The sequence below is a fragment of the Artemia sp. Qi Xiang Cuo genome, chromosome 1 (genome assembly GCF_049724085.1).
Source record: "Artemia sp. Qi Xiang Cuo chromosome 1, ASM4972408v1, whole genome shotgun sequence".
NCBI classification, from domain to species: Eukaryota; Metazoa; Arthropoda; class Branchiopoda; order Anostraca; family Artemiidae; genus Artemia; species Artemia sp. Qi Xiang Cuo.
This window is the reverse complement of record NC_142794.1, coordinates 43,205,290-43,230,845: the sequence shown is the minus strand read 5'-3', so window position 1 is coordinate 43,230,845 and position 25,556 is coordinate 43,205,290. Positions and strand designations below refer to the sequence as shown.

Below are 25,556 nucleotides of genomic sequence, written 5' to 3'. Positions count from 1 at the left end.
AATGACAGGTATCAGAAAACCACAGACACGGTGGAAAGTGAACACTACTGTTCATTGAGCTGCCAGAGATTAAAATTCTGAAAAAATATTTTCGTTCCTACAGAGTTTTTAGTGTTGGTGCTTGCTTCGCGTTTTCAACGAACTCTCGGAGTTCTAAAGGGCTTTAATAGTCTTGTCTGTTTATTCAATATCGAATATACGTCACTCGAGGTGTTATGAACAGATTTGTAACTCCTTCTTAATAAGAAAAATCGGCATAAGCCGGCTGCGTGCCGCCGTTTTCCTTAAAAAGCAGCAATTCGCCACCTAAAAGAAAACCAGCGCGGCGTCGGGGTCTACTTGAGTGACATCTGTTTTTTTTATCTACTCAACTTGAGTTGTAAATGGACTCTTCATATTCATTCTATATATCTCGTATCCTCTGTTTTCTGCAGCTAAAAACAGAGCAAAATGGCCAATATTGACCTAAAAACCGAAAAGGGACAGGAACAACTAAACGAGCTTTTGGCTAACAAAAGTTACCTTAAAGGGTATGTTCTTAAAAAGATAGGCTTGTAAGGTTGCGAAATGTAATAGGGTCATAGGTCATTAAATTAAAAGTCTGGGTGGTATTTGTATGATTAACCCCCTGCAGCTCAATTTGTTCACTCATTGACACATTATAGAACCTTTTTTTCGTCAGTTACTTTGGTTAAATTTTACTTTAGCTACTTTTGTCTATCTTGAAAAGGGGGTAGGTTAAGAACTCTCAGGGATAGGTCTACAGACTAGAGAATGTCCTGGAGGGTATTTGAAATACCTGCCTCCGCTCCTTCTCCCTCTAGATTGTCCTGACCTTTGATCAGGGGCAGATCTAGGATTTAGTTTTTTTTTGGAGGGGGGGAGGGTGCAAAATAGGTTGATCCAATAAACTTGCATTAGGAGCAAGTTTGATTAACATAATCTTGCATTAATTAGGTAAACTACACTACTTTAGGCTATGTTAGGGGGTACATGCCCCCTGGATCTGCCACTGCCTTTGATTAGGCTACCTTTAAAAATCTGTGTTTTATAAAAGTCAAACCTGCAAAATAGATGTTCTGCTTTAATGAAGTAGGCTACAACAAAATTGTTTTCAGCTTCACAACTTTGCTCAATCCCAATTTATAAGGTTGTAAAGATATGTAAATACATGTCCTAAATTTTGAAAAAAAAAACCATTGATATGGCTTAAAATTCTACTGAGGCCTAAATAACAGGAATTGCACTTTCAGAACTAAAGCCAGAGAAAAAGAAACTGATAACTGAAAATTAAGGTAAATATTGTTCTGTCAAAATTTCAATAGCCTAGGTATTTTGAAATTTTGTCACCTGTCATGTATACAAATTTCAGAACCCTCTAGAGGGAGAAGGAATGGATATAGTTACTTCAAAATACCTTCCTGGGACATACTTCAACCTGTAGACTCATCCCTGAAAGTTTCATTTTCCTAACCTAACCCTTTTCCAAGGTAGCCAAAAGTAGAATATTATTGTTTCTTTCAGCTTAGTGTGAGACAAGACAAAGAGAAGTGACAGAATAGATAGAAAATATATAATTTGGGCTATATTTGCATATTAGGGGGGGGGGGGTAAAGTATTTGGACAGTGCCAAGTTAGAAAACAAGTCACTACATAATATGCAGAATAGTTTAACCTAACACATTAGGCATGCAGACCAACTATAATTTAATCCTCCCCCCTCTAATGTGCAAATATATAGCCAAAATTTGTTTCTAAAGTATTATATTTGGTAAAATTCTTGTTTGGCTACTTTTTGCTGTGTTGGAAAGGGGTTAGGTTAGGAAAATGAAACTTTCAGGATAGGCAGACAGACTAAAGTAGGCTATGTCCTGGGAAGGTATTTTGAAACAGCCTACCTACCTCCACTCTTTCTCCATCTAGAGGGCAGTGACCTGTTTAAATAAAGTACAAGAAAACTGTTTTCAATTTCACAACTTTGTTCAATCCCAATTTATGAGGTTTCAAAGACCTGCAAATACATTCCCTAAATTAAAAAAAAAAATGATATGGCTTGAAATTTTACTAAAAATAACATAAATTGCATTTTCAGAACTAACACCAGAGACAAAGAAACTGATGACTAAAAATTAAGGTAAAATGTTTTATCAAAATTTCAAAAGGTATAGACCAATCAAGTAGGCAAATTTCTAAGATTTATTAATCAGAAGAGGGTCAACATAAAAGCTTGGCAATTCCTTCCCTGAGTATGTTTTTGGCCCTGTATTCATTACTGAAAGTTCCATTTTCCTAACCCCTTTCCAAGATACGGTAGCAAAAAGTATTTGAAAATGCTTAGAGATAAGATTTGAAAATACTTCTTAAGGTTTGGTTTTTATATTTTTATCAGTTTTATTCTGCACTGAGGATGGTCAAGCAGAGCTCTTGACTGAAATATTTGCATAATTTTTCAATTTTTTCACTGGCTGTTAATTGTCCTTGTTTTCTTCCTTTCTTTGCAATTTTATGTTTTACCCATTATATAATTTATCTTCTTACTTTTATTCTGAGAATTTAACCACAGTATGTTGGTACATTTTCTTGTGTTAACAACAATGTAGCTTAAGAAATCTGCAACCACCTGAAAATATATGACAAACATAAAATGCTGTATGGAAGAAAGCATCAAAAACTGCCAATAAAACATCTTTTTGTTAGAATTATATACCTTTTAGTTCAATAAAAGAGCAACAATTGTGTATGTATGTGTTTGTTTTTCCTTGAATTTGGCTATATGGTTATTTTTCTTAAAGCTGGCATATTGACATTTCTGGCTACAAAATCAATCTAAATAGGTCACAACTTTAAGGAAGAATTCATATTTTTCCCAGGGTCACTTTTCAGTCAAGGCTATATAGCCCTCTCCCTTTTGTCTCTTTATTTGAGACATGTTAGACTATTACAGGTCGCTGATAGTTGTCTATACTGAAATGTCTCTTTTGATTGTAGGAACTAGATTATTCTAGGGTATATTTTCACTTTAGTACTCTTTTTGAAGGTCCTTTCAGCTTGGTTTTTAATGATACCTAGTAGCTCAGTTATGAATTGTATGTCTTGCAGTAGCTCTTTGGATCCCATGAACTGGGTAATCTAGGTATGTATTTTGACTTCAATGCTTTTTGTGCAGGTGAGATCAGTCAGGCTTTGACTGATGGTGGAATTTTGATGTGTTTGAAGCACTTTTACTGTTTGCTTTAAAGGATAAGAGAAAGCCTGGAGGTTTACCTCATTTGAACATGCACTTTGATATTGATTGGGGAAAGAACAATTGGGTTTATGGATTATTATTTGTCAGATAAGCCTGTGATAATTTCCATCAAGCTGTTTCTCTTAGGGGAATTGGTCTTCCACTTGGCTGGTCAATTTTCGTGAAATTTTTAGCAATTTCAGTAGCATGATGATGGTTTGCAATTCTTGTGTGGTTAGAATATATTGGAATTTTGTCATTATGTTTCTTGAAGCAAGTGCATTTGAGGGTAAGACAATGGAAAGTATTTATGTCCATCTTACAGTGAGAAGCCATTTCCTGGAGCTCCAGGCTTGTTAGACCTTTTACTGTCCTTCTCTGACTTGACCCTTATCTTTCAACTTTCACTTTACACCATCTATGTTGTCCTTTTCTGGATGAACCTATAGGAGACAAAAATGGTTTTGCACCAGTTTCCTTGAGAGTTTCAACATGATCTCTTAGTAGTTCTTGAGCTAATAAAAATATGATGTTTTGATAGTTTGGGCCAATATACTGCTGCTAGATTTACCTTACTACAAATAGATTAAAAGTTCCACTTGGACTAATATTTAAAAAAAACTTCAGGCAGGCCTTTCAAATGCATTCTTTTTTGCTTCTTAATCTCTTACATCCAAATGCAAAACATAAATATACTTTGCCTCTTCCCTACCAATGCCTAATAAATTTCAGCTCAGTCCCCATCTGTCACTCCCAAGATATCACAGATATGCTATTTTGGTAACCTATATGTATAGTTTCTTTCATTTCACCTCTCCCAATCCCCCAAGTTAAAATTTGCTATCCACACACCCCTCAAAATTTCTACACAATATCCCTATGTGGTCCTGAGATAATATAGATACACTATTTTGATAACTGGGAAACATTAAGCATAGCTTCTTTGGTGCATATTGTTATTTCACCAGAAATAGATTTTGTCAAATAAGGGATTGATCCCCAAAGATGTTCCAAGAATATTGCTGATATTGACATCATACTACTTGATTTGGCAAAGGCATCAAACAAAGTTTGCCATAAAAGACTTCAAATCAAGCTCCAAGCTATTGGGGTGAATGGGGATGTGGTTCAGTAGGTGAAGTAATTCCTAACAGATGGGTAAAATATTTATTTATATATATATATATATATATATATATATATATATATATATATATATATATATATATATATATATATATATATATATATATATATATATATATGTATATATATATATATATATATATATATATATATATATATATATATATATATATATATATATATATATATATATATATATATATATATTCTATGCTGATAACTCAAAACTTATTGGTTATGCAGACACATTGAAAAATATTGTGTCAACACAACTGGATCTTGATGTATTTACTCACTGGACTGATATTAGGCAGCTTGAATTTAATGCATCAAATGCAAGACTTTCCACCTTGGCAAGAAAAACGCACACACTCAGTACCATATAAATTGTAGTAATGGGTCTCAAAGCTATTTCCAGCAGCCATGTGGAGAGAGATCTTGGTGTCCTGGTAGATGAAAAATTAAATTTTCATATTCATGCACAAGCAATTATTGCAAAGGCTAACAAGACACTTGGTTTAATCAAAAGAACATTTACTAGCAGATCTCTAACTTTTATGAATAAGCTATACAAGTCTTGTTTGACCAAGGCTAGAGTTTGGAATGTGTGTTGCATGTCCAATCAACAAGACTGACTAAGCATCCATAGAATCAGTTCAGGGGAGGGCAGCAAAATGTATTAAAGACCTCTATGATGTTCATTACCCATCCTGGCTCCATAAGCTCAGATTACCATCTTTATTGTATCATTGCAAACAAGGTGACAGTATAACTCCATACAAGTTTTTCAATGCTGAGGGTATCATTCCTGACCTTTTCCAACCAAACAACTCAAAGAGAACTTTTGGTCACCCTCATAAGCTTTTATGGAAACCAGCAAACACCAGACTAAGGAACAAGCTCTTTTCAAGTAGTTGTCAGCTTGTGGAACTCCCTCAATGAAAATATATTGACCTCTACCAGTGTGGATGTGTTCAAGTCTTCAGTAGACAGGGAGTGGCACAATAAACCATGGACCACTGCTTGGGATGTCACAGAGGACTAACTACCAACACTGAAGCTGATGGACACAGGATTTGTCCTATTGCTAGCAAGTGTAATTTAAGGTAATGCTGTTTTTGTTCACCTGGTGACACATAGTATCTTGTGATTGACCTTGCTACTTGACCTTGGAGAGATCATAGGTCTCATAGAGGATTATAATGCAAAAGTTTAGCTGGGTGAAGAATATATATCTTTAAGCTGCTTCCCCTTTTGCCTCCTCCCGCAAGTAAAAAGTTAAGGTCTACTGGGACCCCAAACATTCCCTTTACCTTTAAGCTTAATATCCAAGTCATTGTTGATAATTTGAAAACTCAGGTGCACACAATTCCTTTATTTTACTCAAGTACCAATGCTGTTTCCAGATTATACTCCTGGGAAACTCTGGAAATCTAGACCTAGTGAATAATCCCTGAGACCTTTTCTTATAAAATGTACCTTTGAACATTGGCTAATTTACATGATATACATTGCCCCAGGGGCTGTGGGGGTCTTGACCTAAGTGATATACTTACTAGACCTTTCAATATTTCTGAACAAAATGACTCAAAATTTTGATGACATATTAAGGAAATTTAGTGGGGTTGGATAACAGAAAAGGACTGAGAAGGGAGACTTGTTGTCCTCAAATAATTCTTGGCCCTTAAGAGGGGCATTTCAACTTTTTCAAGTTTCAATTGCCACTGTTTTTAGACGTCAATTTTTAATCCACTTTTAAGGAACATATGTATGAATTTGGCATCATCTGTATGAGGTGGCACACCATAAGCAATGAGGTTCAGGCGTCTGTTAAACTGGTCTTGTTCTTGCCTGACTATTTTGCTAAAGTCAGCTTCTAGTTTATTGGCAACAACACAGTTTACAATGTCCTTGACTTCAAACACAGAAACTTTTGTTTTTATACTGTCTTCAAGATTGTTGATTTTGGCTTTGACAGAGTTCAGAGAAGCACTCATATCCTGCTTGAATGAGTCAAACATACACTGCATTTCATTTCTGTGTTCTTATAATATGGTTGTTACAATGCTGGAGATGGTTTGTTTGCTACTGCTGGTTTTGCACAAAGGGCACACCCAAACACTTCCAAGTCTTTGGTTCATTTTGTTGAATATGTTTTGCTCTGTATCAGACATTAAGAGGAACCCAGCACAATGCCAGGAATTACATTTGTCACATTGTATGGTGTTTGACCTTTCATCCAGAGCACACCCCTCCAGTGTGCACATTAGAGCTTTTTTTATGTGTTGAGGTTTTTGGCCATTTCAGAGCACTTTTCCTTGTGGTTTTTTGGTGGCATTATATTGTAATGCTGCCCATACACTCACTAGAAAAAAAACCAGGATATGTCTTATTTTGGAAATCACCAATCCCAGAAGTTTAAGGATTCAAATCCTACCAGTACCAATATGGCCTCTTGATTGCTTGATATTGCTCTCTTCTGTACAGACCATCTAAAAAAATACACAAAAAAAACAAAAACAGCTGAGCTAACATAATCTATGGTGTTATAGAAATATAGTGTTTGGCAACTGTGTACTATTGGCAACTTTGTAAATTCTGAAGTAGAAGAAACACTCAAAATATATTGTTTGTTTTGTTTATTCAAATTAGCAAACAAAGGCTAATCCCCATGGGGATAGAAATTAAAATATAACTAGCTTTAAAGTCCAGGTAAGTAAAGTCACACACAAAGGAAAGCCACTTAAAGTGACACTTAAGGATAAATATGAGTATAAATAAATGTTTATCTCACAAGTTTGGCCAGTAATTCTGTATTCAATTTTCACACCACCAAGTTGCTGTTGGTTTTATGCTGTAATTTTGAATAGATCAGGAACAGAAGGCTTTTTGGGCCTTCTCTAGGTTATCTCTCCAGAACAAAATGCTTGATCCTTTTGACCCAGAAAATAATCTCTAAAGTTTCAAGCAAATTGCACACTCAATATGAAACAAGCCCTCCTTTTCCATTATAAAACCTATGTTTAAAAAAATGGCAATTCGTATTATTTATAGACCTAGGGGCTGTGGAGGTGTTATCAGCTCCAAGGGCATATTTAAATTGCATTTCAACCATTTTTTTTTCAAATGGGATGTTGCAAAATCCTATATCAGATATCTGGGAGTTACATGGAGGGCAGGCAGCAAAAAAGAGTGAAGAAGGGGTTGGTTTTCCTTAAATCACTTTTGACTCTTAAAAAGGGCTTTAGAACTTCCAGTGTTTTATCAAATGAGTTCACTCCAAGTTTTGGTCACCCATTTTGTGTGAAATGGTCAGATTAAAAGGAAAATAGATGCTACATTAAAGGCTTATGGGCTTTTACTTATTCAGCACTAATGTGCTGCCTCTGATAGATCCATGTACAACATGGTATCTATGTCCCCAGATATTTTGAAACAAACATAGGCTCTTATAATAATAATAATTTATTTATAACCCACTGTACCATCAATGTGAAAAAAAAGTGGAGTAAAGAGAAAAAGAAAAAAATATGCACACAGCACTTAAAGTAAAATAAACAAATAAAAAGAACATTCAGCAAAACAAACAAATATTGCAAAAGGGAAAAAAGTGAAATACCAGTAAATAAACAAAAAAACTACAAATAAGCAAAAAAAAAAACCAAAAAAAAACAGCAATTTAGCTAAACAGGCAGATAAGACAATGGTTAGGACCAAGATGGGTTGGCACATCATCAATTAAATTCAAACTTAATTTTTCCACTGAAAGAACAATATCTGTTGCCTGATACTTACTAATTAACCTCCGGTTCCAGAAGGATTATGGTAAGTAAAGTAAAAACTTGCAATAGCAACAGTAATCCATCTTGGCCTTTTTTATGTCACCTTTATTCAGAAGCATATATATACACCAGAGCAAAATAACACAGAATGGTTGCAAAACTTGAGTACAGCTTTGTTAGTGCTTGTTGCTGGAAAAGTCCACAATTTCCAACAATTTTAGAATATCCCAGTTTAAGCTTATTCTTAATATCACAAATTGTCTGAAAGCAAAAAGAACTTAGTGAATTGCAGACAGAGATCCCGAGCCATCGAAAAGAGGTGACTTGAGGTATAGAAAAAGAGCTGCAATCCAAAGGATGAGACAAACTAATCCCATTAAAAATAAGATATTCACATTTATCAACATTTAGGAATAACCCAATACTTGCAAATGCAGTGGTGACAGATTGGACAGAACGTGCTAAACCAAACTCAGTTTGGCTAATAAGAAGCAAGTTGTCAGCATAAGCTAAGTAGGATACATCTGTGAATCCCATAAGGCAAGAACTATGTATACCAGATAAAACATGTTCAATAGAAGCAATAAAGATATGAGGAGAGAGAACTTTCCTCTGCCTAACGCCACACTTAACTGGTATATGTTCAAAAAAATCCCCACTTCCTGACTTTAATCTTAGATATGAATTTGAATACCAAAACTTTAGAACAAGAATCACAGATGCATTCACATCAAGCTGACTAAAGGCATAGAAAGCTTGGGCATGGCAAATGCTATCAGATGCTTTAGGTATATCAAGGGTACAAAAATAAAGACTATAGCTATTTTGAGTGGCTTCCTTAATAAGTTGCACTTAAGTGCAGTGAGCATGTTGACAACTCAAACCTGACCTGAATCCAAAGTGGTTAGCCTCATAATTTGCAAATTCATCAATGTTTGGAAGCAATACATACTCAAATAATTTAATTAGAGTACAGGCAACTGTAATTAGCGTATACAAATTACATGAATATAGATCTTTTCCTTTTTTTTAGTATAGAAGTAATGAACCCACATAAAACTGCATCAGGAACAATAGGCCTAGAAAGGCACATTTGAAATAATAACTGCAGATGCAATACAAGTTCAGCAGAATGCAGATCAAGATGAGCAATGCAAATACTATCAAGATCACAATCCTTTGACTTCAACCATTGAAGAGATTTCACAATATTAGATTTTTCAACAGGAATAATATGTCTTTGGCTCACCCTATTAGGAAGAACCTTTGCCAGTAAAGCAGAAAAACGGCCATGAACAGCATAATTAATCCCGGAAAAGATATGTGTATATTGATTAATCCACAACAATATTGGAATAATATCACTAGAGAAAGAATCTTAAAGTTTTGATGCATTTAGCACACTTTTCCACTGTTTACCATTTGATGGGAATTCAGCACCCAAAAACCAAACTGCACAAAGGTGACACTTATAAGCCAATTATGTTTTCTGCTTGATGCTAAAAAGTTGCCCACTAGAAGGTCTACCGCAAGCAATCCACAACTTAAACCAAAACTCGGCTTGGTTCTTAAATTTCTTAAGTTCCAGATCACACTTCCAAAAAGTCTTGTGGGTGATAAGTTGTACAAGAAAAAATGGAACAGCTATTGCTTCAGCTTGTTTAATTGAAGAGATGATATTTCTATAGTAAGCATTTAGCTGACCCCAGACATCATTGACAAAATAACTGGCGCCAAGAAGATGAAAAGGCACAGAGATATTGGATAGCAGCAAAGGAAGAGTCCAAAGACACAGTGACCAGTTTACATTACCCCAGAGCACTGAGGAGAAGCACTGAAACTGATTGTAGAGCTAATAAATAGATCAAAAGTAAGAGGGAGGTGGTCATAGTCTCTCTCCTCATTGTCGACATGAACATCAGAGGAATGAAGAAGGGGCAAACACACACAATGGTCTGAATCAGAAACTGCACCACTATTATGGATATATGAGAAGCTGCAATCTTTATTTATAATCCTATGTGCAGCTGGTAGAGCATTTAGCAGGGTCTCAGAACGACTGGATGGTAAGTGAATGTTGCAATTCAGATCACCGGCAAGTAGCCAAGAGATTAGTTGCCACTAATTAGACCTTGTAGCTTCTCACAAGACTTGGCAAAGCTCAAGAACAACTGTACCAACTTTATATTATGCAGCTGGTAAGTATTTATTAGGACAATGTCACCAAGTCTTACAGCTAGAAAGTGCTCAGATGAGTGGTAGCACACTGGGGATAAATCTGCAAGAGTCCATCTGATATAGCATGTGAGACCACCAGAAGGCCTACCCTAAGTCCATCTAGCATTGGTACTAAACACAATGTGATCATGATTCCTTCACAAAAAGTTCATGCTACAGGCAGGAAGCAAATGTTCCTGCAGGAAAAGGATATCAAGACAGCTCAACTTTTCTTCCAGGCTTGGCACTTTATCTTTAGTCCCATTTATGTTAAACAAACACAGAGATTTTGCAACAGTTCATTTATAAAGGCGCCCAGTAAGATTCTTATAAGAGCTTGGAGATGGTGACAGCAAAAACTAATTGCCACATGATCACCTCCACAGTTTGCACATTTTATGGGATTTGTACGAGGGGTTTCCTTGCAGTACTCATTAGGACTGGAGTATCTGGAACAGTTACATCTGGGCTATTTTATGAAATAAGTTTATTGACTTGTCAGACAGAGTCAAGATCTTGGTACAATTTATCCAAATAATTCAGGAAAAATTGGAAAGTGATGGCCTAAAATGCACTTTTCTATCTCAACTATATCTTTATAAAAAAATGCTCAATCAGCTCCTTCTAATTTTGAATATGTAAACCTTTGTTTGTGGATATTTTCAAATTGTAATTTGTCGATCTTGTGCTATTTAAGTTTTTGATAACCACCAATTCTTTCATCTTTATTATTAAGTTATTTGAAATGGTCAGCCAGATTTTGGAGCAATCTTAAAGGTATGTAAATATTTTGGCCAAAACTGTGTTACATTTGACAGCTGAAACTAATTACATTTTTAGATATGAACCATCCCAAGAGGATGTAGCTGCCTTCAATCAACTAGGTAAAGCCCCTTCTGACAAATTTCCTTACTTGCTTCGATGGTACAAGCACATTAGCTCTTTTTCTGATGCAGAAAAGAAAGGATTTCCTGGTATTCCAGCTTCTGCAGCCAAAGAAGAAGATGATGATGTTGATCTTTTTGGATCAGATGAGGTGATTCACTGGTTTTAGTTTTCTTGCATTTTAATTGATTAACCGAGATTTATACTACTTGGCTACTCTTTCTGTGGGTTTTATTTTAAAAAGATGATTCAAGTTAACCTGTGCTTGTTTTTCTTTCTTTATGTTTGCTTTTGTTTTGAATAATAGCCTAAGCATGAAAGGGAATAAAATTGTACATCCTACCAGTAATTTGTCTAAATTTTAAATTTAATTTTTTTATGTTGACTCCATGAGTCATTTAGATTTTAAAACTTTATTGAAGGAACGTGTGTGTCATCACTGAAATGTAGGCTGGGGAGGGGGAGGGCTAATTTTACTATTTTCTCAATGAAGATACGTAAAAGGCAATATTCAATGCAAATACCAAAAAGGTTAATTTTTAAAATCTATGGAGGGGAGAAATAGAATAATGGCCCTCCTGCTCTTCTTGATTCATGCCACTGAGGAGAGCATTTTATTTTTGATTGTATCATTCTCAACTTAGATTGTTCTGACATATTTATTAGCAAAAAAATTAAAGAACTATTACTGGACAACATTTTTCCTTACCATGCACCTGTATTAACTTATAAAACTAACAAGTGGAGTGTTAATACCACCTCAAAATTTCTTTAAAGCTAAAGTGTCATTTTTCTTTAAAGCTAAAGTGTCATTGTTGGTGGGGGATTCTCCTATGTATCCTCCCCAACAAAATAGACCAGTTCATAGCTTGCAGTCCTTCCGCCAGTGGCTTTGGGGGTCAAGTCACCCCCAAAGTCATAGTTATAAGATCTTTAAGCTATGCTAAACAAAATGGCTCTATCAAAATATTGAATGGATGGCTTTGGGGGAAAAAAGGTTGTTGAAGGGGGACTAGCTGCCCTCCAGTATTTTTAGTCACTTGAAAAGGGCACTGGAACTTAATTTCTGATCAAATGAGCCCTCTCCCGATTTTCTAGGATCACCAGTTTGATATGATCATCTCTGGGAAAAACTTAAAAAAAATAAACATGCATCTGTGATCTTTTTTTCTGGCAAAAAAAAAAAAAAAAAAAAAAAAAAAAATGCAAAGTTCCATGCTTTTCAAACTTACAGATTCGTTTCCAAGCTTATTTATCTATTCTCTTTGTATGTACCTATAGTCAAATGACTTAAGTAAAGCTTTCAATTTTATTAAAGCACAAGCCCTTGGATAGTACTTTGTGTTGCTTGTAATCTGTTCATTTTAAGTTTGAATCTTTATTATAGTAATTTTAGCTTATTTGTGGCTTTAAGTTTGTTTGTATCACTTTGTTAAGAAATGTATTTATAATGTATGCTTTGCTTTTTTTTGTTAATATGTAACAGTCACATATGTTGGATGCTTTAATAGTGGCACTATTGTAGGAATACTTATTGTATCACTAGCATTTGTTGTGGTAGGAGGTGTCAGGACTGTTATGGCATAAAGGAGTAGCAGGGCAAAATCATGTGGTTCCTGTCTCAAATCAGTTCTGAGGCCCACCCTTGACTCAGCAGCCCTGGGAATAGTGATAGTTCTGGTAGGAGTAAGTGTAGAAAAACAGTTCTAATACAACTGGACCCTTACAAGGCTAACATTTTATTTGTGTAAGTTAGGTGCTCTGTGTAAACTAAATTTCCATTGCGTTATTTACTAATAGAACGAACTTAGAGTGAATAGAATTAATTTCTTTAAGATCACTCTCTAAACAATTCCTCAATGGCCAGAAGCCAAAATTAGCTGCATTATCAGTAAATCAATGCAAAATTTCGGGAAAGGTATCATTTGCTCCTTCCCCTCATGTCCCAGTTATACTAACAAAACTTCTTGCATAACTTTGATATTAAAGATGCAAAACATGTCCAATTTTCTACTGAAATAAGTCTATAGTCTCTATTTCGGGTCATTAAATAGTAGTCATGATAATAATTGTAGTTAGAGCTGTTGTAGTTTTCATGGCACTTCTAGCCCTGTATTGGATCCAGAATTGTGGGGGAGGGTGCTAAAATTGCTTGGCAGTCCCTTGATCTGACAGTGGACTAGCCATTGTAAAAGTAGTAGTAGTATTACTAATGATGGAAGCCATTAGTGGTAGTAGTCATAGTGCAAAGAGTAGTTGAGATGGGGCATGTAGAGCTATGAGTAGTAACAGTTGTAGCAATTGTCTAAGTAGGATCACTCCCATGGCTTGTAGTTTTGGTTGAAGTACTAGTGGGAGTAGCAGTTGTAGGACTAGTTGCTTTGGAAAAGGTAAAATTCTGTTTTTGTGGATTGGACAATCTCTTTAAAGCTAAATTTTTTCTTCTGACTTATAGCTTCATTTGTTTATATTAGAGAAAAGATTTCTTACATGATACCTGAATAATCATGACTTTAAATAGGTAAAACAGCCTACAAAGCTGGGGAAAGAGGGGTATTGGCTCTGAGGATCCCGTTTTTTGCCCTTCAAATGAATGCAATAAAAATTGACCAAAGCTTCAAAACTTAGTTAAAACAGACTAAGTGCTTGTTTTTAAATTTGTTATTTGCTAGTTGTTGCCCTTGACAATTGGGTACGGTAATTTATTACCCTTGGTCCCAAGGCTGCATGCGTCATGTCTGGTGTAATGTGCTTTCTTTAAGATTACTTTTTTGAATTGTAGACTATGCTCTCAAAACCCCCTTGCTTTAGAATTAACCCGACTTCATTTTTGAGTAGGGTTATGATGTTGGTTGTTTAAGGCTTCGGAGTTTGATTTAAGGCCAGGTGTTTTCTAATGACGGGAGTTGGATGAAGAGCTGAAAAATGAAGGCCAGGTGTTTTCTGATGATGGGAGTTGGAGTAAGAGCTGAGAAATGTTTAAGCAATTCAAAACTTTTGCCTTTGAAAGCTATTATCCAAGACAATAGTTGTGTAAAGATATAAAAAAGATATATTTAAGCCATGCTGATTTGATGACCCTTTATTAGTCACTGGCCATTACCGCTGTTGAGTACAGTACCCCTGTTTGGTAAACGATAACTAGTTCTGACCATTCACGCATCATCAAAATCCTAAGACCTGCTACTACAAGAATTTTTGACACACTTTAAGTTGCATCTAGTTCAATTTTGGTGGAATATAACAGATCTGATAAAATCGCATGTATGATTTTTTTGTGGAAACTAATATGTTTTTGTTGTTTGGTGTTTTTTTTTTTTTTTGTTTTTTTTTTTAGTTTTTTTTAGCTATTACTCATCAACCTAATATCAAGATATAAAATGAACACATCAAACAAAAAGTTGAACTTACTCTCTTCAACTGTTGGTGATGTTGGTAGTACTGAACACATTTTTAAGAGCTGATTAGTAGTGATTATTCTATATCAAAGAATTTGAGACACTGTAGTGGGTGCTGTTAATTTTTTTCATGTTTTTGTGTTAATTTGTACTGTTTTGAGACAATCTTTTGGTCAACCACAGTCTTGTTTTAATGACTCTTATCCATTGCCTTTAAATAAAAAAAAAAAAAATGCCAAAAATAAAGTGTAAGACTCAAAACAAGGAACTACTTATTTACATAATCTCTCAATCTTAAAAACAGCCATTGGTAATAAAAGAATTCCAACTGAGGTTATGGTGAAGTCGGGGCTAAAACAAACAGAAATCTCCATAATTATGTTTCATCAAATCTTTCAAAGTCTGGGAGTATATACATTTCTGTATATAGTTACATTTAGGACACTCTATGTATTCGATGTATATTTCTTGCTAATGAGGTTGACAATTTTCGGCTAGGCTTTATAAATATATCTTCTTTGTTTTTCTTTTTTTTCGATGCGAGACGTAATTTCGTTAACTGTTTGCGATAGTCATTTTAAGAAAAGCTTTTCTCTTATAAACGTGATTGACCAAAATATGGGTTTTTCTTTCTGAGGTAAGTGCAATTTTGATGGGAGGGAGGTTGAGTGTAATGCCTTCATCATTTCATGACAAAGTGAACCTATGCATTTATAATTTTTTCGGGTCCCTGTAAACACTTAGACCGTGTATTGCGTAAGGGGAAGGGGGTCTTTTGGACCAATACTGGTTGAAGGAAAAAAAGAGGATACTAGTTTTATTTTTAGTTAAAAGGAAAAGTACTATCTTCTTTTTTACTCTCTTTTCACAATTAACTCCTACTAAGGAATTTAAAATTGGTATTATGAAGGTTTTATAAACGAATAACTTCTTTTCTACAGCTTTAGTTTAGTATACATAATTCTGAGATACTTTTAACACAAGAAATTACACATAATGTGTGGAAATCCTGAAGAAAATAGTTGGAACCTGTTGCTATAATTATAAGTCCTACTGCATGTTAACGTTAGAATTCATTTGATTGTAAACTATACTGCATGTATATCTTGCATATATTGTTCAGGAGTATTTGTTGACTTTTGAAAGTTTTTAGGAAGATGAAGAAGCTGAAAAAATCAAGGCAGAAAGGATGAAGGCCTATAGTGATAAGAAGTCAAAGAAACCTGCAATTGTTGCCAAATCCTCTGTCATCTTGGATATAAAGCCTTGGGATGACGAAACGGATATGGCTGAAATGGAGAAACTAGTTCGAAGTGTACAAATGGATGGTCTTGTTTGGGGTGCAGGTAAGTTGCCAGGCCACGTTATCAGTAATACCAGCTTACTTAGGGTAACTTACCAAGTGCAGAAAGTCACCTCTTTGATATTGACTAAATAGTACATTAAAAGATTAAGCAACGCAACTAAAAAAATCTTTTGAACCTAGGTAACCGAAAGGGAAAATTTGAAGTAGACCTTGTGTTGAACTATATGAACATTTTTACCTGCTTATAGGGGGTCTGTGACACTTTTGCAACAAAGCCAACTCTGAAACTGTTTTGTAAAACAAAATCATTATTTAGAATCTCCCGAATTTTTTCTCAATTTATTTGATATGTCTCCTGATAACCTCCCGACGTTTTTGGGGCACTTCCCGATCTTTGTAACAAAGAAAGTGGAAGTCCTGCTGTCTTTTGCGTGATATATCACACACAGGAAAAAACTTTGGGCTTTTTCTTAGCTTCATAAGAACGGACCCCAGCAGGGTCAGATTCAAAGCTTAGACGCTCCTAGGCCCAACCGTTTTTGCCGCTCCATTTTTACGATATTTTCGGGGAGGTCCCCGAAAATTCGGGGATAGTGGAAGCAATGAACAGAACGCAGCTGATGAGCCATAAGTAATGAAAGAGAAGGGTGATACCGAACTCCCAGCTGCCATTCTTGGGAGACATTTGACAGTTCATAAGTGGCCACAGAATTTCTATGTTGTTTTGAAATCACTTTTCTGTGAATAGGCTTCACGGCAACAGAGTGCACCTGACACATTTATAATAAATAACTTCAATCCAGCTTTTGTTAAGAAAAAAATCACTCAGTGATAATTTTTTGCACCCCTAGGCCTGGGCCTATTGGTAAATTCTGGCCTGGACCCCAGGACATTAAGCAGCAGAGTCGCTCAAATATGACATAATAGCCAAAATACCATCATCTTATATTCGAAGATCAGTTTTTTGTCTAAAATTATGTTTATTTTAAATATTGCGATTAGTTAATTACAAATGACACTAGTAAAAACTTTTTTCTTTTAAATGAGTCTTTAAACAGCTCTATGATGTTCCAGTGCCTTGCTAGCTGTAAAGGAGAGAAAAAAAAGAAACATTAGTGCTATCCATATGAAAAAGTGATTTTTATTGTTTCTCAAGCCAGAGGGAGGGGGGAAGCTGTAAGTTTTCTGTACAGGGTTTTTGCTAATGGCAATTCCAGTGATGTATGTTTTGTTTCGACCCGACGCCATTTTTGAAGGGTTTCAGGTTATTTTTCATAATTCCCTTAAATTTATTTTCACAACAAACTTGTACTATTAAGACTAATCGAGATAATAATTACCATTCCTGAATCAGCTAGAAATGGCAGTCTTTTTTCACACAAGTCAGCCTGCTTGTTTTTTTACTATGGCTCGTGGTTAGTTCTTTACTAGTTGCAGCTATTTTTACAACCAAGATAATTTAAAATGTAGATAAGTCAGATTTAGACACTAGCAAACTAGGTATAATGACAAGCCTGCTGCTCAAGAGTCCTAACATGTTAACAGTGCTTACTGTTGCTGTTTTCAACTAATTGATTAAAAAAAAAACATTCCAGAAAAGAAGTTTTTCAAAGAAAAGTAAAGGCCATTTTAAGCTTATGATGAGCAGATACAAATACCTGTTAAAATTCAAACTCAAAACGACCAGAAATTACTATTAAAGAATAGATGAAACCCAAAATGAACAGAAATTAAATAAACTATCATAGCAAAAAAACATACAACAAGTAATAATATATAAGAATAAATAAATCTCAAAGCAAGTAATGCTTAAATTGAATATGCAAATCAAGCTTAAAAAAAAAAAAAAAAATTTTTCTATTTAAGTATAAATGAAACCCAAAACGGACAGAAAGTAAATAAACAATCAATGCATACAAATATACAATAGATACTAATATAAATCTATAAATAAATCTTAAAACAAGTGAAACTTAAATTGAATATGCAAATCAAACTTGAAACAAACAAAAATTCACTATAAACAAGAGTTTGGGTATCGCCTTCTTCTCTCACTGTAAAGGTCTAAAACCTACTGCGTCATTCAGGTATTAGACTTTTTCAAAGGTGTTGATACAACTCCTCTGGGCATAACTTAGAGCGTCTGCCTCCAAGCCCTGGGGGGGGGTTGCATCGACACCAGAGTTTTTCTTATCCGACCTTTGAACTATTTTTAAAGAAGCGGCTATCTAAATTTTCATCGGATGGGTTTGGGGAAAAAAGGCTTCGGGGGGCTAGTTCCCCTCCAATCTCTTTTAACTCTTAAAAAGTGAACTCGAACTTTCAATTTCCAATCAAATGAACCCTCTGAAGTTTATACAAGCATCCCTTTCATACGAACCATATATGCCCCCAGGGCATGATTTACAACGCCTGGCCCCGAGCCCTGGGGGGTTGTGTCGACACCTGAGTTTTTGTTTTCTGACTTGAACTATTTTTAATAATATGGCTATCTCAAAATTTTTATTGGATGCATTTGGGGGAAAAGGGGCGTGGAGGGGGGCTAGTTGCCCTTCAATCTCTTTTGACTCTCAAAACTGAACTAGAACTTCCAGTTTCCAATCAAATGTGCCCTCTCTGAAGTTTTTACGACCATCCCTTCCATAAGAACCATATATGCCCCAGGGCATAGCTTACAACGCCTGCCCATTTCAAATACCAATCAAATGAGCCCTCTCTGAAGTTTATACGAGTATTCCTTCCATAAGAACCATATATGCCCACAGGGCATAACTTACAAAGCCTGTCCCCGGGTCCTGGGGGGCTGTGTCGACACTTGAGTTTTTTTTGTTATATGATCTTTGAACTATTTTTAACAAAATGGCTATCTCAAAATGGTTATTGGATACATTTGGGAAAAAAGGGTGTGGGGGGGGGGGGCTAGTTGCCATCCAATCCTTTTTGACTCTTAAAAAAGGCACTAGAACTCTCGATTTCGAATTGAATGAGCCCCCTCCAAAGTTTATGCAACGACTCGTTCCATATGAAGTGCCTCTGGAAAAAAAATAAACATTGGAGCCATATGGCCTTCACTATAGGCAACGCTATAGCGTTGCCTCTGATAAATACAATTTTTCAATTATTTATTAGGCACAAACATGCTATGGGACATGATTGATTACATTCTAAAATAAGAATTCCTAGTTTCAGATAAATAAGTCTAGATGAAGATAATTCCTTTAAATTTCAAATCATGTTAAATAATATTTTCAGGAAATAAAGAAAAAGATATTGTAAAATACGAAAGGCTTTTTATGAATTGACTTTCAAACACTGCCAAATAAAAGTCCTCCAAAGAAAAGGAGAGCCATGTTAAAACTTGAAATAGTTGAGTCCAAGCTTAGAAGTAACGGACATTTCTATGAATAGATAAATGAAATCCAAAAAGGGCATAATCAAAATGAATATTTGCGACCAGCACAAGCATAACAGACACTGTTATGGATGCTAAGACTAGCAGAAATTAAATGAATAGATAAGTTAATATTAAAAGGAACAGAAATTACCACAAATAAGATTAGGGTTACCACCCAACCACCCACCCTCGCCCTGAATTTGGATAACCTTTAATTTACTCTGTTACTTGGACTTGAATCGGCTCTGGATCCTATAGAGGCTTTTGACACTATTTTTTTTATTCATAAAAGTTATTTTCATTAAAGCGAGTCGTGTTTCTTAGTAATTGTTAGTCAATTTTGTTTATCTGTTTTAAATTTACCTTCATACGCACGTTCTTCGTTATTTTAAGAGGTACTTGGTAACGAACTCTAATGTGTGTGTTTGTGTATCTGTTTGGTTTTTTTTTGTGTGTCTTTGTGTCCGTGTTTTGTATGTGTTTGTCTCTGTGTCTGTCTATGTGCATGTATTTATGTTTGTGTCTGTGCGCGTGTGTGTGTGTGCATGTGTCTGTTAGTAAATTTGTTTCAAGGTTACTGTATATTACAGCAATTCTTATGGCTCCAAGATAATTAACGAAAATGTCTTGCCTTTAGCTTGAAAAATTTAGTTGGTTATTCATTGTACACGAAGATGAACTTTTACATGCGTAGCTAATATATCATTTATTGTTGCTCTTCATGAAAGGTCCATTTGTAATTTGTATGTTTTGATTTGTTGACTAAGAAAAGAACACTAATATCTGTTGGAAATATTTCTTGTTTCTAGTTCAAAGCATATGTCAGTTAAGTGTTGATGGAAGCTTAAGGAGTTTTACAGCTCTAATCTTATTCTAGGTTATTTTAGTTTGACTTCTTATATGTGGTAATGTATGATTCTTGAAATTTTTCTAACAGTGGAACGAATAACTGATCTTTCCCAAGATTCAGCTTCTTCCTTCTGATTTAACTACTATCGCTTTCATTTTAATTTCACTTTCTTTTCTAGCTAAACTTATTCCCCTTGCATATGGAATTAAGAAGTTATCCATCATGTGTGTTGTAGAAGATGATAAAGTATCCATCGACGAACTTCAAGAAAAAATATCTGAATTTGATGACTTTGTCCAGTCTGTGGATATTGCTGCGTTCAACAAAGTTTAATTCTTAATTAATTACTGGTGAGAAGGGAATAAATCAGAGCAAATGAATTACCTTTTTTACAATTTTTTGAGACTTGGCTGTCACTAAATTTGATTTGCAGTAGCAATGTGATTCTTGCATTAAGCTGACAATTAACCGCCGTGTTTACGGAATTTTTAATGCGATCAAACTTCAATTTACAATATGGTTGCAGTATGCTTGCAATTTATTCAATTCAATTTATTAAATATTACAATAATTACATAAGTACACTAAGGCGCTAGAGGTCCCAGGAAGCATAGCTTTTCGGAGGACCTTGTATCAATCACAAATCCAGACAAAACAAACCAGAGAAGAAAAAAAATACAACAATATCTCGAAAATATAACTACAATACAAGAAAAAAAAACTACACAATAACCTTAGACTTCATTTTCTCCGAACTGAAATTTCCTGTATTTTATTTAAATTCCAAAAAATTAATAATAATATTGAAAACGTGGTTCTAATCTGATTCAACATAATAAGAGAAGAAAAAAAGAAAAGAAAAAACTAGATGAAGTAAAGCGAAAAAAATAGATAAGGCAAAATGAATAAACAAATAAAGAAAATAAAAATACTTCAAGCCTTAGAGAATATTTTTCTGCAAAGGGAAGAAGAGTTTTTAATAAGAGAAAGTTCACTGGGAATAGAGTTCCAAAGAAAAATTGCTCTATAAATTGGTGACCTCTGAGCTGCTGAGGATGCCCTTTTAGGCAGCCGAAATTGGTAAACAGAGTTCCAAAGCAAAGTGTGGCACTTGCGTGTTGATGCTCGATCAAAGTAGGATATGATGTTTGGTGGAAGCGATAAAGTGAAGGCTTGATGAGCTAGTTTCAAGTTCTGCTTCTTGATGACACCATCTAAGGCATCTAGACTTGTATCACTGTAAAGATCAATTGTAGGATAGAGTCGGGGAAGGCGAAAAGTTGCCTTCCCTGCTCTATTCTGTGTTGTTCGGAGTTGTTGAAGGGAAGAATGGTTAGTATTGCCCCATCAGTGCAGCAATAAGAAAGATCAGGAAGGACAAATGCATAGTAAAGAGAAAGTATTACATTGGGAGGAAGAAATTGATTGGCACGATGAAGAATAGACACTTGACGAGAAATTTTAGAACGTGTATAGAAAATATGAGTTTTGAAAGAAAGAAAACAACGCGCACACCAAGAAGCTTAACACAAGAGCACTGGGGAATTATATCAGTACCATAAAAAACAAAGATTGTTGGGGAAGGTTCAGACATGTGGTATGGGGTTCGAAGATAAATAATGCTACTCTTAGAGCTATTCAACAGCATCCCATTCTGCTCACACCAATCACGCACATGGTTGAGTAGGAGCTGAGCCTGAGCAACAGCAGAGGGCAGAACATTAGCAACCAAAAAAAAAAATTACTATCGTCTGCAAACAAAACCGGTGGGAATCAAGGTCGGGAGATGGAGGAAGGTCATTAATATAAATAAGAAAGATGAGTGTTCCCAAAACTGAACCTTGGGCTACCCCTTGAGAAACCGAAGCTAGATCAGCATATTAACCATTATAACACACAAACTGTGATCTATTAGACAGGTAAGATTTAAACCATTCAAAAGCAATTCCCCAAACTCCAAGTAGGGAAAGTTTTCCCAGCAAGACAAAATGATCTACCATGTCGAAAGCTTCACAAAAATCACGAAAAAGTCCTAGAACACAACGACCCTTGTCTATGTTAACACGCACGAATTCTGTAGCGCCAACTAGAGCAGATGCAGTAGGGAGTTTAAGGCCGGAAGCCATACTGGCGATCAAACAGAACCGCTTCCAGTTGAAGCACCGGTAGACAGGAATGAAAAAACCCTCTTATGCAAAACTTTTTCAAGTAATTTAGAGAAAATTGGGAGAAGTGATATAGGTCTATAATTTGAAACTAAGCTGGGGTCTCCCTCCTTAAAAAGAGGGATTACTTTTGCTATTTTAAATTAATCCGGGTAAACACCTTTTGAAATAGATTAAAAATATGGGTAAGAGGTTCAACAACATAAGAAGAAAAAGACTTAAGCACATGGTTTGTTAGTCCAAGCACATCAGCTGTGTTACTACTACTTAAAGAAGAAATAAAATCACAGATCTCTGTGCTTGAACAAGGAGTTAGAAAATTATTTCTCTGAGCTGGTGACGAATTACCAGGTTTAGGAAAGGAAGGGGTTTTAACAGTTGGTAGGATGGTAAAGTAAGAGTTGAAGACATTAAGTACAGCTGCTTTTTCAATAGCTGAACCATCTCCATTTTTGAAGGTGGAGCTGTTTCTTTGTTTGTTTCCTACGAGATAAAGCTTCATTAACTACACTCCAAACTTTCTCCAAATTACCCTTGCATTCCTGAATTTTCAAAAAAAAAAAATTCTTCTTAGCTAGTCTAATTGTTGATTTTAATACATTCTTATAATACTTATACTTTGATAAATCATCAGGTTTAAGGCTTTTGTAAGCCACCTTGAAAAGATCTGAATTCGGCAGTGTCGATTTCACAAGACTGGGAGACATCTAAGGCATCTTGGGTTTATATTTACTTGAAGATTTTACTAGTGGACATTTTTTTCAATTTGTGTTTGCAACCGACTCATTAATGAGGCTGATGCCCAATTAACATCTTCATAATTCATTACTGAACACCCATCACTAGCACTAAGATCAAACACAAGGTTACAAACATTGCTCTGACTGTAAATTCTTATAAGACTCACCTTTGGCATCCTCTTGGCTCAGCATTTTTATTTTGGGAACATAACAATAAATTGGAAAATGGTCAGAAAGATCAGAGAAAATAATACCAGAGGAAAATTTAATATCATTTTTAGAAGACAAAAAATGTTGTCAATCAGTGTTGCAGAAGATCTGACTGGATCAACACGAGAAGGAAAGAAAATGCAAGAAGGAAGGCCAGAGGAAGAAATAGATTAAAAAAACGGTCAGACTCATCATTACACCCAATTTTCAATAAATTGCAGTTAAAGTCTCCAAGCATAAAAAAAATTTCTTGAAGCAAGCTTATCAACTGAGCAAAGTTCATCAATTAATTCAGAAAATTTCACTATTGGGAAAATTAGAGGCTTATAAAATAAAAAGATAGTATCACAACTTACTGTATCACATTAAAGGTCAATAACCAAAGCAAGCACACTTCTATTATTTACAACCGGATCAAAAACCTACTCAGGATCTGAACGTCTCACAGCATTACGATTACTTCTGACAAAAAGGGATATACCACCAGAGCACTTAATTCATTTCTCAGTTGTAGTTGAGTCGTATGCAGTAAAACCTGGTATGACATACACGGACATATCATCACTTGAAGACAGCCAGGTCTCTGTGAGACCTACTGCATCATAAGGGCAATTAACACCACCAATTAAGGGCAGTTAAATATATTGCAGAACATAATCCCATTTGTACCTTAAACCTTGCCATTCAAAGTGAACACATTACAGTTTTTAACCAGAAGACATTGAAGGCAGCACTTTGTCAAAATAATGTTGATAAGAATGGTAACAACAATCAGACTGATGAAGAGATTTTAACAGAAGATCATTTTCACTATCATCACTAGAAACAAAAGGTGAATCAAAACACACTGAATCAAGAAGAGAAAGTTTAGTTAGAAAAGAAAAAGAATCTGGAGAATCATCCATTTTCATTATCCAATAGTAGGTGTGTCTGAGCGTCTATTTGTCTGTCTTTGTATGTGACTCTGTGTTTTTTGTCTCTCTCTCTCACCGTGCCTGTGTGTCTAAGCGTCTGTTTGCCTGTGTTTGTGTCTGATACACTCGCTTATCAGTAAAAACTGCGAATCAAGTTAGATGAAATGCGAAAGACCTTAAATTCCACCAAAACTTCTATAATAAGAAAGATAAATAACTAAAAATTTAATTAGAAAAATACCAAACGAAAAAAGGAAAGATTATCGCCTGTTCCTCTTTGCTACATCTTCATCTTTTTTACTTTTATCCGATACTTTTTCTCTCTTTCTTTTATTTATCGGATTTCTTGGATCATATATGTCGAACCAATTATCATCTTTCGTATTGGCATCTTTCGCAAGGGTTGGTTTTGTATCTTCACATTTGAGCTCATGAGTCAGCCTGAAACAAGAGAAAATGATTATGTCCACGAAGAAGAAAGCTGCTACAATTCGTTTAGATAATTTTTTAGACGACATTGCTTTTCCAATTAATAGAAAAACGGGTTCAATTAATCATGCAGTGAACAAAACGTACTAAAGACAAAACACAGCAAAAAACATTGATTAAAAAATTTCCGAATATTTCAACTCGACATCCGGGAGCCTTAATCAACGGAGAAGAAAAAGAGAGAAAACAAAAATAAATTTAAATCATTAGAAAAATAGCAACACAACAAAAAGAAGAAAAAAACAAAAAAAGACAAACAAATAAATAAAACTCACATTCTAAACCATTCAAGAACTGCAAAAACTGTAATTGTTTGCCTAATCACTAACAACCGCATAACACTAGTACAACAGATATTTCTCCTCTTTAAAGTCAAGTTGGCAAATGAGATTTATTAAGAATAAAAACTATATTTATTTGAAAAACAATTCATAAAACACTAGGTCACCACCCCTGATTGAATTTACAAGGTTATGTTGCTGCAATCTATTTTCTAAATTTTGTTTGTGTCCATCCTACAGAAAATTTACTACAAGAACACGGAATTTTGCATACACCACTTTTTATGTTTTTTGGAATCTTATCTTTTCCTTTATTCAGTAAAGAACCTATAGTTTGTCTGGATTTAAATGCTGTTTTTATACTTTGTTTATATAATTATCTTCTTAATTTCTGCGATAGAATTGATACATATGGTAAAGCTATGTAATTTGTTTATTGATTTGACCCATCATCTTCTAATATTAATGGTTCCGTTAAACTTTTTTTCAATTATTTGGGAAATCATCTTTCTGGGTATTCATTACCTATTAAAATATAAATGAAAATTAGTTC

At 35.0% G+C, this 25,556-nt stretch overlaps 2 protein-coding genes across 3 annotated transcripts in view; one reads left to right on the top strand and one right to left on the bottom strand.

Moving 5' to 3' along the window:
* The first annotated feature begins 384 nt into the window (after positions 1-384).
* On the top strand, positions 385-20,584 carry LOC148956342 (elongation factor 1-beta). Its single transcript, XM_089105618.1, has 4 exons — positions 385-530; positions 11,212-11,407; positions 15,808-16,000; positions 20,383-20,584. Exons 1-4 carry the CDS (start codon positions 451-453, stop codon positions 20,535-20,537), a joined length of 624 nt encoding a protein of 207 aa, XP_088961744.1. The 5' UTR covers positions 385-450; the 3' UTR covers positions 20,538-20,584.
* The window catches only part of LOC148956341 (spliceosome-associated protein CWC27 homolog), a 46,801-nt gene continuing 41,678 nt past the window's right edge, over positions 20,434-25,556 (bottom strand). For both annotated transcript variants that reach the window (XM_089105467.1, XM_089105527.1), the window contains exon 10: positions 20,434-24,674. In XM_089105467.1, the coding sequence (XP_088961593.1) occupies positions 24,494-24,674 (181 nt within the window). In that variant the 3' untranslated portion in view covers positions 20,434-24,493. The remainder of the gene's footprint in view (positions 24,675-25,556) is intronic.

Bases quoted from the DNA above. Each gene is read 5' to 3' on its own strand.
- LOC148956342 (XM_089105618.1), top strand. From the start codon at position 451: ATGGCCAATATTGACCTAAAAACCGAAAAGGGACAGGAACAACTAAAC. The intron at 11,408-15,807 runs GTGATTCACTGG...GAAAGTTTTTAG, and splicing joins ATCTTTTTGGATCAGATGAG to GAAGATGAAGAAGCTGAAAA. The intron at 16,001-20,382 runs GTAAGTTGCCAG...TTTCTTTTCTAG, and splicing joins TGGTCTTGTTTGGGGTGCAG to CTAAACTTATTCCCCTTGCA.